At 51.7% G+C, this 15,699-nt stretch overlaps 1 protein-coding gene across 1 annotated transcript; it reads right to left on the reverse strand.

Moving 5' to 3' along the window:
- Positions 1-2,837: 2,837 nt before the first annotated feature.
- SPARC (secreted protein acidic and cysteine rich) lies at positions 2,838-15,112 on the reverse strand. Its single transcript, XM_062587222.1, has 10 exons — positions 15,004-15,112; positions 7,834-7,903; positions 7,487-7,537; positions 6,998-7,082; positions 6,409-6,530; positions 6,013-6,133; positions 5,217-5,350; positions 4,712-4,860; positions 3,869-4,017; positions 2,838-3,631 (listed from the first exon to the last, which is right to left on the reverse strand). The coding sequence occupies exons 2-10, from the start codon at positions 7,888-7,890 to the stop codon at positions 3,603-3,605; spliced, it is 897 nt and encodes a 298-aa protein (XP_062443206.1). The 5' UTR covers positions 7,891-7,903; positions 15,004-15,112; the 3' UTR covers positions 2,838-3,602.
- Positions 15,113-15,699: the final 587 nt, after the last annotated feature.

Genomic DNA, 15,699 nt, shown 5'->3' on the forward strand with positions numbered 1-15,699 from the left:
TTTGGGCTCTGCGATACTGCCAGGACTTAAATATTGTCCCCTCCAATGAGGCATGCTCCAGAGCGAATCCCTTTGCCTGCCTGAGCAGCAGTAACCACCTCTCCCAGTGTAGCCTGCTGCTTTTGCTGAGCTGGCTGTAATTTCAAGCTGATTCCTGCACAAGAAGGGAAGGGAGAAGGGAGGAAGGCTTGACTGGTGGTTAGGTTTAGCTCAGTTGGTTAGAGCGTGGTGCTACTAATGCCAAGCTCATGGGTTCGATCCCTGTATTGGCCACTCGCTTGAGAGTTGGACTAGATGATCTCCAGTGGTCCCTTCCAACCTTACCAATTCTATGATTCTATGAAAGGGCAGTGAGCGAAGCCACCTGGGTTTCTCCTGCGAGCGCTGCTTGCTGGCTGGGAGGGCTGGAGCATGCAGCGCTTGCTGGAGCATGCAGCGCTTAGCTGGAAGGAATGCAACCACCTCCTGGCGGAGGAGCCTGCGCCAGCGTTTCTGGCTGAGAGGGAGCGACTGGAAAGCAGGTTTGCACGGAGCGGCCGATCTGCTCTGGTCTCTGCCTAATTCCTGTCCTCCCTCCTATCAAAACCCCCTCTCGTGTGCAGAGCTCTCCTGGCAGCGGTGAGTAAGGGTTCTGCAGAGAGGCAGAAGGCTGGTATGGTGGTTGACCCCACATTGCAGCCAGATGGGTCTCACAGGTATGGGCAGAGCCCTTCCTTAGTAGGAGTACTGGGCCAGCAGTAGCCACTTGCTTGCCAGGCCTGACAATAGTAAAGGCAGCCACCGAGGTGGAGGAAGCATTTGCCATGTCTCCATAGGAAAAAACCTCCTCTGGAGAGCCCCGGGCTGGGATTTCAGGCAGGGCCACTGCTGTCTCTGCATGGCAAGTAACCTCCACCTGGCCCCTCTGGGCCTTAGCTTTCCCACTGGGGGTACAACCAGTTCTGTAAAGCACCTGCAGAGCGACTGCCTGTGGGACAGGTGGGTCCTGACACATCAGATGATGATGGACCCCCTGAGGGGTTGTTGGGTGGCCAAAGCTGGTCATGGACTCCTGACTTGTGTTCAAAATAGCCCATGGTGCACAGAGATGGGCCAAGCCTACTGCAGGTCCTAAGATGGGATACGCTGCCCTGGCCAGGACATCGGTCATGCAGGCCTGGTGAAGCATTAGGCACCAATCATTTGGAGCCACGGACTCTGCAGCTGGGAACAACCCTGCCCGAATGGCTTGGCCCTGCAGTATCCGTCTGGAGCATTGTGCATCCAGCAAGAGGCCACTGCACAGGGGGAACATCACAACTCTCGCAATGCAGATATTTTTGGCCCATGCAAATGGCTATGTTTATTTTTTTACTCCTGTGCCTTTTCCCCCTTCCCAGGAATTTTATTACACATGAAAACAAGGGCTTTAGAGCTGCACAGAGCATGTGTGCTGGCTGCCACAAAGGTCCTGTGTGCCCGGGGTGTTCTCTGGCCAGTGTCTTCTAGCAAGCTTATCTGTGGTGCGATGGCCATCGGAAATGCTTCAGCTTGCCTTGGCCTGGATCCTCCCCTGGGGCCAGCAGGTCTGTGTCCACCTTGAACACACACACACACACACACACACATGCACATGCACACGCACACACAGTGGTTGGCAGTGCAGGCACAGAGATGCCTACCTGTACCTATGTCCGTGTCGCCATGAGCAAGGTAGCAAGTGTATATACTCTGCAAGGAGCGATAGGGGGATAACCTACTTATTTCCAGCAGGATCTGCCTTAGTTTCCCCATTGTTATATATATTGCTAGGTCTGTAAAACATATTCCAACCTAAGCTGTTCAGCAGTGTCCTCATTTATCATCTCTTAATGTCTTCTACTGCTGCTATAGTCAGCAAAGCTGCTTTTCTGATGGGGCAGACAGGTAAGAGAGCTTGGTATGGCCATGCAGGTATGGCCCAGGAGCTCCCGGGCTCCTGCACAGCAGCACCAGCCCAAGGTGCCAGGTTGCCTGGGATCCCTGGCTTCTCGCCTCTCCACACACCCTTGCTAGACCTTAGGCACAAGCGACCTCACTGAACTCATCTTGCCTCTTGACCGATACTTTTCATATTAATGTGCTTGTGGCAGTGATTGGATTGAATGAACTGAGCATCCCCACAGGTGTAGATAATCCTGATGAAGATCCTCAATGTTTGGTGACCTTGGGGTCATGGAGGTCAGACCTGAGATTTGAGTCCAACGTGCAGGAGTGTTGTCTCTGCGGGGCTCATTTGTGAACTCCCTCATTGGGATGGGAAGAAACAGAGGAACATTGGAAGCTTATTTAGTGTCAGTGTTTCAAATCAGTATTCTTTATTACAGAGACTTATCAGGTTGCTCACACTGTGGCAGGAATTTAATAATATAAGGCACAGGGAACATTGAAAGGTAACAACAAACAAACAAACAGAGTTCTCAACCTGTGAGATGTATCTATCCCTCCATTCCCATCAGGGCCTTCTCTACAAAGGAAAAGCCAAATACCCTCTCCCTTCCCTCCCTCTTGTCCCTTAAACCCCCAAATCCACAACAGGAAAAAATATTATAGGGCAGGTGTGTTGCAAGCACGCCTCTTTCTGAGCAGAAATGACCCTTCCAAACCTAGCACAGCTTCCCTGGGAGAACAGGGCTGGAATTTAAGAACAACTAAGGGAGAAGTGGAAGTGCTCAAGGGCAACTTGATTTCAGGAAGCCAAGAGCTTTATCTTAGCTACAGCAGAATTGCAATAGCAATAGCCACGAACACCCCGGAGGAACGTGTGTCAACACTGAGTCTCCCTTTGCAGCACAGAAAACACAACAGCAGTACAATCATTGAGTAATGGTAAAGCACAGAGCATTTTCAAACCTTTATTTTTAGAGGGGATTTTACAGGATGGCATGTGTTTCATTTTATTTGTTTGAATTTTTGTGCATTGTCCCATTCATTTGTTTGGTCAACGAAGTTCTTTTTCACGCCCAATGATTGTTAAATTCAAGCCCTGGAAATAATAATAATTAAGAAAAGTAACCCCAAAATCCTGCCACTCTGGCTCTCCTCTACCTGTCTCACCCCCTCTCCATCCCCCCCCCTCCACACGCTGAAATCCAGCAGTCCACAAAGTCACTGGCAGCCGCTCTGCTCGAAAAGCCCAAACTTCCAACATCCTCGGGGCCTGCCTTCCCTTGGTTGCGGTCTGTAACTCAGGGCGGTAAATCAGCTGCGATGCCTTTGTGCCTACACTGAAGTGTCCGAAGAATGTGCTGTTAGTAAGAAGTTAGCAGAAGTCTATCCAAGAGTGGATATGGAGACGGAGCAGATATTTAGGAAAGGAACAGGGTCAGTCAATTGTAAAGACATCGGGGAGAAAGGACTGATTAGAGCATGTGGAAACAGCCGAGTGAGTAATTTAGTGGTAATAGATTAGGCTATTAAGGAGGACTGTTATTTCTCTTAGCACCGTTACTATATATGTTTAGATCTATATTAGCACCTTGTTCCCAGGGAAAAACAAAATGAAATAAAAGAGGTTTAAAAACTGTAGGAAGTGGGAAGGTTAAAACAAGACAAAACTGGCAGCAGAGAGGAAAGCTGGAGCTTTAGATCACAAGATCCTTGTCTATATCCTCTGTGGAAGGAAGAGAGAAATGAGGTTAGGAGCCAAATTCAGCCTGGGAGCCAGACACAAGCAGAGGATCTGCCTCTGCTGGTGCCCCACAGCTCCTGCAATCCCCCTCCAGTCCTCCCTGCTCTTCCCTCCCCAGGAGTGGCTGTAACACACTGCTTCAGCCCAGTTGGGAGCTTCAGAGTGTTTTGGGGTGTCTCCTCCACCCCCATTCTCTCCCTGGGGCTGGCAGGTACTTACGCTCCTTAATGCCGAAGCAGCTGGCCCACTCCTCCAGGGCGATGTACTTGTCGTTGTCCAGGTCACAGGCCTCAAAGAAGCGGGTGGTGCAGTGCTCCATGGGGATGAGGGGGGCGCGGAGAGGGGCCAGCTCGGTGTGGGACAGGTACCTGCCACAGCAACCAGCACCATTGGTGCATGCTCCATAACCACCTCCCCACGAAAGGAGCTCTGCTGGCTGCACGTGCCCAAGCCCCACTCTGAGAGAGCCTCCTCAATCCCTCCCTCCAGTGTGAGCTGCTCTTCCAGTGCCTTCCCAGTGTCTGTCACTGGGTGCAATGAAGACTAGGGACTAGTGTCTCCTTTTGCATCTGTCTGGGCAAGTGGCAACAGAGCCAGCAGCTGAGGGTCCTCACCGCTGCCCCACTCCGCCAGCCAACTTGTGGTCACTCAGGCACCTATATTCACCACATGGCTAAGCCAACACCTGCTATTTCAGCTGTCAAAATTACTCCAGTGCTTTTGGAGTAAGATATTTTAGGAAACTATCATGTGATAGTAAATCTGAGAAGACAAGAACTGTACCCAAGGGTGATGGGAGCAGCTGGGGCCAGGGGTGTCCCCTCTTTCTGTAGAAGAGATTTTCACAGAAGTCAAAACTGCCTCCATCCCAGGCAGATCCACCTTGGCCACACCTGCTGTGTGCAGGTGCTGTTCCTCAGCTGAGCTTTACCTGCACCTCTGCCATCAGCCTCTGTCTTATCTCTGGCCTGCCTTGACTTCTGCCACAAATGAATCATCCTTGTCCTCAGGCAGGAGGGGGTCCCACTAGGTGCCCCCATCCTGCTGTGCAGACACACTCACCCATCGATGGGGTGCTGGTCCAGCTGGCCAAACTGCCAGTGCACGGGGAAGATGTACATGTTGTAGTTCTTCTCAAAGTCACGGGCCAGCAGCTCCACAGCATGGTCACCAGCTTCCAGGCGTTTCTCATTCTCATGGATCTTCTTCACCTGTCATAGGAGGTACCAAGAAGACCTTGTCTGCCAGGGTTAGGTGAGGCATGCAGGAGCTCAGGAGATGCTTTACATGGGTACCCAGGGGTTATTCTGGATGGGTATGAGGGAGAGCTCTCTGGGAGGATGGAGATGGCCTGTAGGAATGGGGCTGGTTTGGTGTTTGTGGGTGACAATGGCTCTCTCTGCAGGAGCTGCACAAGCACACGTGGACATGGGCTCCTCGGGGTGGGGGGAGGGGTTTGGGCTAGGTGATCTCCAGAGGTCCCTTCCAACCTCAACCATTCTGTGATTCTGTGTGCTGGGGTCTGTTGGAATGAATTCTCAGGTTCCCTCCCACCCTAGCTGCTCACCTTGAGCTTCTGCTTCTCAGTCAGAAGGTTGTTGTCCTCATCACGCTCATACAGGGTGATCAGCACGTTCTTGAGCCAGTCCCGCATGCGCAGGGGGAACTCAGTCAGCTCTGTGTCCAGGCAGGCAGGGATGACTGAAGCCAGCATACGGTGATCAGCACAGCACCCAGATACACAAGCCCAGCACCCTCCCATCTCAGCCTTGAATCTGCCTGAACCTTCACTGTCTCTTTATTTTGAGCTACTTATTTCTCACTCCCAAGTTAAATCCTCTCTGTTCCCCAAAACCAAGTACTTGGAAATGAATTTCTATCTCGGCTGACTTGAAGCATCCTCAGGGACATTGACTGCAAACTAGGTGCTCAAAAACAAGATAAGAAGAAGTCTCTGTGGCTCATCTGAAACCTGCTGCCCTCCTTCCCTGGCACAGAGTCGGATGTTTGAGTCCTTGGGGCTGGCCCCATGGCCTGGGATGATGCCTCTAGGGGCTGCTTATGGGGCAGGCATGGAGAGTGGGAACTAGAGCTCTAGGACCATGCTTCATCCTTCTTCAAAGCCTGTTCTCTGGTACAGTGATCCCCATGGCTTTTCTGTGAGTTTGGGTCTGAGTCTCAGTTGTGTTCCTGAGCCTTCTCTGAGGATACACTTAGTTGCAATTTGTTCGTGGAGGCCAGCCTGGAAAACTTGGCTGAGACTTAGGGTATCCTTCAGCCCATAGGCAAGTCCAGGCCATGGCTCTGAAAGGGGATGGGCTCAGGTTAGGAGCACCCTTGTCTAAGGGAGCACCTGCACTTACATTTGCAAGGTCCAATGTAGTCCAGGTGCAGTTTGTGTCCTTTCTTGGTTCCCTCCAAGGTGCACTTGGTGGCAAAGAAATGGCAGGAGGAGTCGTAGGTCTTATTATCAGTACCGCAGACCTGCACAGGATGGGGGGGATGCAGCATGAGAGTGAGCAAAGCCCAGCCCCACTTTGGGGTCAGCGGGGAAAGCTTCCAAATGGGACAGCTACCTCAGTCTCTGAGGGTCACCAGGTGGACAACAGATCTTTAGGTATCACTGGCAGAGACCAGATGGGGACCTGCCACCCCGACCCTAACCATATTCCCCATCTTGCAGTGCCTTGCAGGATCCAGTAGTGCCTTGCATGGGGGTTCCTGCCTGCTCTCATCCACCATGTGGTCTCTCCCCTCACCTTCTCGAACATGCCAGCGGTGGCTGGGCAGCTGGAGGGGTCCTGGCACACGCACATGGGTGAGTTGTTGTCATCCAGCTCACACACCTTGCCATGCTTGCAGTGATGGTTCTGGCAGGGATCTGAGGAGGGCAGGAAGCACAGTCAGAGCCTGCCCTGTCCTCACCTCCCACCAGCTGGCCTTATCCCGCAGGGACAGAAAATATTCAACGGGGACTGCCCCAAGCTCCTCTCCCTGCACTGGGAAGACGTGAAAGTTTCTGAAGCCCCCAGTAGCCCCTGGGCTATTTCTGGTCTCCTTTCTGTTGCCACACAATGTAATGGCCTTCCTGTTTCAAAAAAGGGTTATGGAGAATCTAGTGCAGGAAAGAGGTCATGCACCTTCCCATCTTTCAAACATGCTTCTAGTTTGACATCATCCTTGTGCTGCAGCCCTTCTTGAGGGAGTCCCTCACTGTTTGGGATGGCTAAAGGCCCTGGGGGCAGGGGGGATGGTGTCTCGGCCTCCCAGAGGGGTGAAAACTGGAGGTCCAAGGGGGAGGAAAACGACTCACTAAGCTGAAGGTTCAGGAGGAGGGAAATGACTCACTCTCTGCAACGATCTCCTCTACATCCTCAGTGGGTTCCTCGAACTCGCCCACCTCCACCTGGACAGGGTTCATTCCCACGGGCTCCTGTTGGAGAAGCCAGAGTGTTCAATGGGGCATGGGGCAGGCTCAGCCCCAGTGGCCCCCTTCCCTGCGGCAGTGCAGCCCAGTGCTTTCTCTCCTCCTCCACACTTCAGAGCTGCTTTGGGAGAGCTGGCAGGAAGTGGAGAGGTTCCCAGCAGACACCAATGCTTGGAGGAAGATACCCAAGAAATAAAATAATTTGCCTCTGTGAAGACTGTCTGTAGCATAGCAGTGAGCACTGAAATGAAAGGCTTCCAAGCCCTTGAGGTTTATTTAATCAGTTTGCATGCAGGGTAGCTTTGCAGCCTGGTGGAGATGGAGGGACTGCTCAGGTGGGGATGTGGGGAGACCCACTGTGGCCCCGTTTTTCCTGCCAGGGACGGGCAGCGAGGAACAGAGCTGCCTACCTCTGTGGTGGGATCTTCGATGACCTCCGTCTCATCAGGAAGAGCCTCCTGCTGCAGAGGAAAAGGGCTATGAGCCATGGTTCATGAGAAGCATGGTCCCAAGGTGGGCAATGCGCCAATGTAGAAGAGGCAGCTGGGCCACCCTCAAGTTTCCTCTCCCGCTCCACCCCCTGTTCCTAACAGCACTTGGGGATGGGGCAGCCATTTTGTCCTTGGGAAGCATGCAAGAAGGTGAAATGCTCCTACAAGGGCTCCCGGTTTTACTTATTGCAAAAGAAAGTTCTCATCAGAAGTGGCCAATGGGCAGCCTGATAGCAGAGATCTGTCCTTTTGACTCCCACACTTACCGGCGCCGCCAGGGTTCTGCCTGCTAGGCAGAGCAGGAAGAAGATCCAGACCCTCATCTTTCAGCAAACCCTGAATAGAGGAGAGGAAAAAGAGAGATGAGGATGAGGTCTTTGGACCACCATATACTGCTCAGCTCTAGGCAGAGTTCACAGCTAGCAATGAGACACGTAGAAAAGGGCATTTTCTTCATTTCCTGCCTTGTCTGTTTGATATTACGGCCCCACATGCTGGCTTTTCTAGCCAAAACTTTAAGCTGAATATTGCTTTCCATGCAAATCCCAAAATTGGAATGTGGGGGGTTTAGATTCCTTGATGCACTGAAAAAATTGTGTCAAAAAGGCAACGTGCCTTTCCTGCATGTAAGTCATTTTGGACGAAAAGGTACTTTGCACTTTTAAAACCCCTGATACTAGTGCCAGGTACAGGAAATAAAGCTCTCTACCATTTTATTTGTCAATTAGAAGAAAAATCACTTCAGAATTATTTCCTTTAATAAGTGCACAGAAAAACCCATCCCACCCAGACACATGCAGAGCCATCACTAGAGGTGGCGGAGCCCAGTGTTGGCACTCCAAAATACTGAAATCTTTACTATAATTTTTGCCTTCCCTGCCTGGACCTGAGGACCCCCAAGCTGGCATCAAGGGAGTCAAAATGCCTCTGGGTTGTCCTGCCAGAAGGCACTGTACAGAAGATGGGCTCCAGGAGGGACTTTGCACCTTCCAGACCTGCAGCTGTTTCATGAGCTGAAATGCTCCCTAGAATGAGTAAAAGAGGCAGCGCGGGAAGCCCAGCTAACACGGGCTACGATTCAAGCCAGAAGCAGAGTCCCAGCTGGTGAAATAACCCTGCCCTTGTTCCCCTCAGTTCCTGTTTGGCAGGATTGAGCCCCTCTGTGCAAGGGGAAAGAAGAGCTCAGCTGTCCACTTAATATGCCAGCAACATCCCATGCATGATAGTGAGAGGAGGGCTCCTTCTGCTCTCTTCCGGCAGCACACCGCCTCCCCTCCCCCTAGACTATCTCACACCTCCAAAGGCATCTCTTTGCCTGCCAAGGTTTCTGCTCCCCCAGCCTTCCTGCTCGCCCTCCTCTCCTCCACCTGCCTTGGCTCCTTGAGCTGGAGTGAGGAGATGGAAGGGGCGTCAGAGCTTTCTGGGTCCCTCCTAGCTGGGCTGCAAGGAGGAATGGATGGTACGGATGGAAAGAGACAGATGGATGGATGGATAGCTTCACTAGGATAGAAAGAATTTCTTATGTCTTCTCTGACCAGAGGTAGACAACATGCCTTGTTCTTCCAGCAAACACGAGTGAATATCTCATTTGCCAGTGACTCTTTTCTCTTCCTCCCCGTTAAAGGCTGCTCTTCCTGGGCATAAAACTGCAACAAGGCTGTGCTGCCAGGGCACGAATCAGGCTGGCCTAGCTCCATGCTAATTTAGCATAGTCAGGCCACATGGAGGCTGAAACCCTCTTGCAAATCTCAGTGCTTCACTCGGAGCCTGGTTCACCCTGTAAGCAGTGGGGTGCCCTCCTCTCTGCCTGGCAGGGCCCATATGAAATAGGCACGCGGGTGCAGAGGACAGCTTCCTGAGGCCATTGGAGAGCTGGGACCCATGGAGACACCTCCAGGTGATGGCTGCTTTGCTGGGATAGAGGCCCTATGTGCAGAGGAGCCTGTGGGTGGGGGCGGCGAAGCCCATTTCCTGTGGCCGGCCGCAGCTGTCCGCTCCCTCTCGGTACACACTGTCCCTTCTCCTCTCCTTTATTTGCTCTGGAGGCTACTGAGAACGCTCCCAGCATTTGCCAGGACCTGAAACTGAGGTCACTGGCTCTTTCCTTCTGGACGGTTGTTTTCTGGGGGGCGGGGGAAAGAGGGTGGAAAAGTACTGGTGAATCTATCCATTTCCTCCCTCGCTGCCATCCATGGCTTTTCCTGGGCTTCTCCCAAGGGGCTTGTTTGCCTTGGAAGATGCTTTGAGATTCAGTGATATTCAGTGTGCAGAAACATGACAGAGTCCAGCCCAAAGGAGAGGACGGTGCGTGTACATGTGGAAGATGGCATTAAGAACCCAACCCCAAGGACCTCTCAGATCATGCCTCCAGGCCCAGAAAACCCCGAGTTTCAAAGCCTGGGCATGCAATGAGCTGGGGTCAGGGAATTACATGCTTGCTAAGAGCAAGTAGACACTCTGAGCTGCCAGTGTTATGTTTGGAGGAAGAAGGAGAGTGAAAGAGCCTCAGCAAACAAGCTGTGCAGAACCGTCTCACGCTGGAGACGGGAAAACAAGTTTATTTGAAAAACAACATCTTCCTAGAGGCAGAGACTGTGCACAGAGGACATTGCAGTGTCTGTAAGACCCTGGCTGCTTTGCAAGGGCTTGGTCTTTCCTGAATGCCTGACAGCCAAAGGTTCTGATGGCTCAGGCACTCCATACTGCTTGGGCAGAAGAAGCAAGCCTGACCCACAGTGTGAGGCACTGGGGACAGAATCCCTCCCTGTGGTCCTGCTGCCCAAGAGGATGCTCTTTAGAGCTGGAAGTTGGGACATGGCATGAGCTCAGCTTCCACCCTCCTGCCAGAGGGTCTTAGGTGGGGATCTCTGTGCAGGACCCTTCCCCCTCTGCCATGCCTAGCAGTGCTCTTCAGGTGCCACATCATATGCAGAGGGCAGCATGAAGGGAAGACCAGTCCTATACAGCAGAAGGCCATTTTGGATGGAGGAAAAAAAGAATGAAGAAGATATTTTAGCAAGCAGGGGCTTATAAACCCTTCCATACCCGAGAGGAATCAACAGAAGCCAATGCTTTAATAAGACACACCAGAAACCAGCACATCTTGGGCTCAGAGAGGGCTCCTGAATACAGCAGACAGAGAGCCCTTCAGCACTGCCAATGATGCCCAATGGCTAACACAGGTACGGTGTTTACAGGGCCAGGCTGCTGCCTGGTAGCCACAATTATGACAAACTCAAAGCTGTTTACAGGGCTATGGAGCAGCATTCCTCCTGCACTAGTCAAGTTCCCGGGGAGAGCTCAGGGAAGTCTAGGTATGCACATGCCAAACTCCAAGCCAAAAGAGAGAAGTCTCCGTGGTCACTTGCTGTTATCCCTCCACAGACCTGTCCAACCAACTGCTAATGACAGAGAAGAGGGTTCTGACATCTCCACTGAGCAGAGCTCAATTCGTGGAGCTCACAGGAGTCCAGGTCAGTGCTGCACAGCTGGCTTATAGACGTTGGCCTTCAGCTGTCCTCCAGACTGCAAGACCTATGGGAGAGTCACCTTCCTAAGGCCCCCACACGCACCCAAAAAAAGGCGGGGAACAGGAAGTTTAGCTTGCCCCATTGATGGTGAAAGTTTACAGTCTGCTGCAGCTTGTCTCAGCCTGTCTGCACTGCAGAGCACTGGTGCTATCAGGTCTGGCATGGCAATATGCCATCTTCCCAGCACCCAGTGGCATCTCCAATGACAGTCTCAGCTTCAGCCTTTCTTTGCTACTGCTGCTTCTCTCTGCACTTCTCAGAGGCTTTCTCCATACGCCTGGACATCCCGGTCTAGCTCCAAACAATGCCATGTTTCCTCTGGCCACCTCCACTGTTTTTGGAGATATCTCATGTGTTGCTGAAGCTGAGGGTACTGGGACCTGCCGGCCAGAGCAGAGGGAGCACTGACAGCAATGTATCTCCTGAGCCAAGCCCTGCAGTGCTGTGGTCTCACTGTTGGAGCTGTGGAAGCCTCTGCTCACTCCACGGACCACCTCCCTCCTGAAAATGCCCGGGTTGCCAGTGGGCGAAGTGCCCTGCACGGTCCTCTGTGGAACGATCTTGGGGCATGCATGGGGAGGGAGCTGGCCCCACTGCACAGGCAACACTTGACCCCACTTGCATCCTAAGTGGCAACTTCGGCTCCCAGCTGCTGTGTAAACAGTCTCATGGCTCCCATAAATCACTCTTGGCAGTTCACCCTTCTAGCACAGCCACCAGTGCCGGCCCTGACCTGCCTCTTGCGGCATTTTACAGACGTGGGCCTAAGAAGAGAGTCGCGGAGCACAGAGACATTGAGCCTCAACTCTAGCCCCTTCACAAATTCGAAGCAGGCCATGCTGGCAAACTCTTTACCACCTTCCCTCCATCCTGCAGCACTGTTACGAGCTTCTTCTGCCGGGCAAAACACCCTGCAGTGATGCAAAGAAGAGCGTTTGTGCCACTTGGGTCTATTCATTCTCTGTGTCTCCCCCTCCAGTCTGGGTGCCTCTGTGGGCTGTAGGGAGGAAGAGGAAGCCCAGTCGACACAGGAGGAGGTTCCTTAAATGGCCAGAGGATGGTCCATGTGGCACTGGCCCTGGCCTGGGTTACATAAGCCCGATGGGATGCCACGTTAGCGCAGGGAGGAGTCTCCGCCTGGCCAGTTTGACAGCTCCTCCCCAACACCGCTACCAGACACAGGATAACCACCAGCTGCCTCCACCACTAACTCGGGCGAGGGGCCTCGCTATCCTGCGCTGTGATCTCTTGTTTCCTGGCAGCGAAGGAGCAGGAGTGGGTAACTGTGGGCCAAACACTCTCCTCATGTCTCAGCTCTCCACCTGCACCACAGCCATTTCAGCACCTCACCACGGCCTCACAGGGCACAGCCAGCAGCAGAGTCATGCATAATTTGCTCATTCCTGCTGCAAAGTTCTGCAGAGCCTGAAGCATATCCTAGCACCTCAGACTGAACGAAAACACAGAACAGGCCCAGAAAAGGCTGTTGCCCACTGTGGGCCACAGTTTTCAAGGTGCAGACGGGTGAAGAAATTAGCCATTACAGAAATACATTGCACCCACTGGCTGGCCCCAACATAGCTATGCAAACAAGACCCTGTTGAGCTGTATTTAGCCAATCAGCCTAAAATTCAGTTTGAAGACAAAGCTGTTTGTGTGAGCCCCCACTGAGCTCCCCACTGAACAGGTCCCTGCTTGTCCAGCTGTGTTCCTGGGGACGTCAGCATGCCCCATCAGCTCTGCAGCTGTGCAGCCACTTCATTGTGCCAGGTCTCAGGAGAGCGGGGAAGGAAATGAAGACTGGGCAGAAGCCAGCCTGCCTCCTGCCACCTGTGCAGTTCTCTGAAGTTCATACATTGCTTATAGTTTGCATATCCAAGAGAGATTTAGATGGAAATGAAGTGAAATTCCCTTTCGCATTTGCACATGCACACGTCCATTAAAACACAGGAAAAGAAATCTATCCACTGCATCTTTCCGTTCAGAGTTACTGATAATGTCTACACACCACTGTGCTGTATTAACCCATTCTCCCTGCAGGAAGCTGGTAGAGCAGCTGTGATTGCATTTATGAGTGTGCCAGGTCTTCGCAGGACAGAGTAAGTGCCCATTTAGTAGTACAGTTATGTGCTAGCTTGGAGCTATCACAATTTAACTGTCTGGGTTGTGCATTGCATCCATAAAGGGAAACAATTAGATCAGCAGCAAGAAAAGTACATGGATGAGACCTGAGCTGCAAACAGCAGAGATCATCTGAGCTTTTTGCAGACCTCAGTCAGGAAAAGTGATATAGCATTATGCTGTCCTGCCTGAGTCTTTTTTTTTTTTCCTTGAACTACACATGGGGCCATGTCAAAAGCAGCCCTGCTTTCTGTGAAATGCTGTAAGTAAGGGTCCTGCCATGCCAAGTGCAAGCAGGTCCCTTTGGCTCCTGGAGGAGTTAGAAAGCTGATCTCTCACTGATGCACAGCCCCGCCAAAAAAAAAAAAAAAAAAAAAAAAAAAGAGAGAGAGAGAGAGAAGAAGAAGCCAGCTGCTAAATGTCCTGCAAAAATATGAACCATCTTCAAAGCATTCCCTGGACTCGCCCCGCCACGGCAGCTCCAGCGATAACAGCCCCAACATCCCTCGACCAGAGGACCCAGAAGGGGTTTCCATGGGAGCCGACATTCCTCCGTGATTGAGTCATGGCAGAGCAGAGGGTTGGGGTAGGAGGGGCTTGAAAAAAGTTTGAAAAATTTATTTCTCCTCATCCCCCTCCCAGCACCGCCCGCATCCCTGCTCCTGCCTATGTGGCAGACAATAGCTCGGGTTTAGCCGCCTCTCACAACGCTGCAGACTTTGGTTTCCGCTTAAAACTTGGCTCGTGCAGCTTACCAAGCCGCTGCAAGCAACTTCGAGCATTTGGTGGGGGCTGAGTTTTGGGGCTGTTTCAAGACCGTGGTGACGGAGCACTCGGGTGCGGGCATCCTTATGGTGCCCCCGATTTCACTCCAACTTGCAACTGTCGCCAGTCAGTTTGGGTAGGAATTAAGCCACCATCCTGTTAAGTTTCTTTTTCTTGGCTGTACGCAACATAGTGGAGTTTTTTTAGAAGAGGGATACAAAGAGCAGAGTTAGGCTGCTATGCACGTCTGGGCAGAGAAAAGACAGCTGCTGCCTTTAAAGGAAACAAGCCTTTGACTTTTTTGCATGGACTTAAAGTTGTGTCTTATTTTTAGTATCTTTAAACAAACAAAAGAAGAGCTCAGTTCTTCATGTTTTCTCCTGCAACCTCTGTCTCTCTCTCAAACAGCTGATCAGCTGGATTCATGCTAAAGAGGGCAGGAGGACCTGAAATGATTTCAAAATCTGCTTCGAACAAAAAAATCAAGTGTCTTTCTTTGCAGGAGAAATAGGAGTGGCTGTACTTAAAATAAAGAAAAAGGACTCTAAGAGATAAAATCGACAACGCTTTTGTTCTTCCTCTAGACATTCTGGTGAGTAAAACATCAAATGCCAAAACACCTCAGACTGTGTGTGTAATACACGCTGGTTTATAACTAAATCATTTGCCGTGCAGGGTGGTTTGATGTGCCTGGACATCGGTCTAGCTCCTCTCCCAAAGGCAATACCCCACAACTTAAAACACAGAGAGGAAAAAGGGAGAAAGAGAAAAAAATAGGTCAACTTAAAGATTTAAAGTCAGCTGTCATCAAAATGCTAGCACCAGCAATGTGGCAAAGAAATGCAATAACAGACTCAGCTAAGGAGCTGCAAAGAGGAGAAAGAGAAGTTGGGGAAGGTGCTTGGGTGCATGGCAGGGTGGTGAGGCACAGAGCCAGGGGGCTCTGCGCAAGTGGCTGGGGAGCCACCATGCCAGGAGAAAGAACACCGAGAAGGGAAAGAAGAGGGTTTTTGGCCATACCTGACAGTGCCGGCAGCAGGGCTGAGGAAACTTCAGGCTCTTGGAAGGGCTGGGGGAATCTGCAGGTTTTAGAAGGAGGCAGCAATAACCCAAACTGTGGGCTGGGTTTCCGGCTGCCTATCCCCCTCCTCCTCCTCCTCGTTATCTTTCCAAATCTGTCTCTTCCTCTGCCTCGCTCCCCAGTGGGCTGTCCCATCCCCTCTCACCGCCCTGCTCCTGAAATACAGACCGAGGCACAGCCTCAGTTCAAATGATAGCCTAGAGAAATCAAGAGGTGCTGGAGATAAACAGGGTCTCTCGCGGGGAGAAAGCAGTTCACAGTGTGATTTTGTAACTGAGGTTTTATCACTGTAGCTGCTTGTATTCCTGCTACAAGTCTGTAGGTTCCCTGGATCTCGCTCTCTCGGACTAACAGCATCAGGGGAGTGAGGAGGAATACCATGGCTATGCTTTCTTTGTACAGCTCCTAGCACCTTCAGCTACCATAATGAAAACATTGGATTCTGTCATTTCACAAAAGACCCTGGGCTGGTGTTCTCCATCTTCAGGGCACGTAGAGAAAGCTAGGAGAAAAGTCCTCATTCCTATATCGGTTCTCCTGATGCTGTTGCCATCTGAGACTGCCTTGCGGGGAGGGAGGGGAAAGAATGATCTCCTTTTTCCAGACTGTGGAGAGTTGCTACATTTCTGAAATAT

Source organism: Rhea pennata, chromosome 14 (assembly GCF_028389875.1).
Source record: "Rhea pennata isolate bPtePen1 chromosome 14, bPtePen1.pri, whole genome shotgun sequence".
NCBI classification, from domain to species: Eukaryota; Metazoa; Chordata; class Aves; order Rheiformes; family Rheidae; genus Rhea; species Rhea pennata.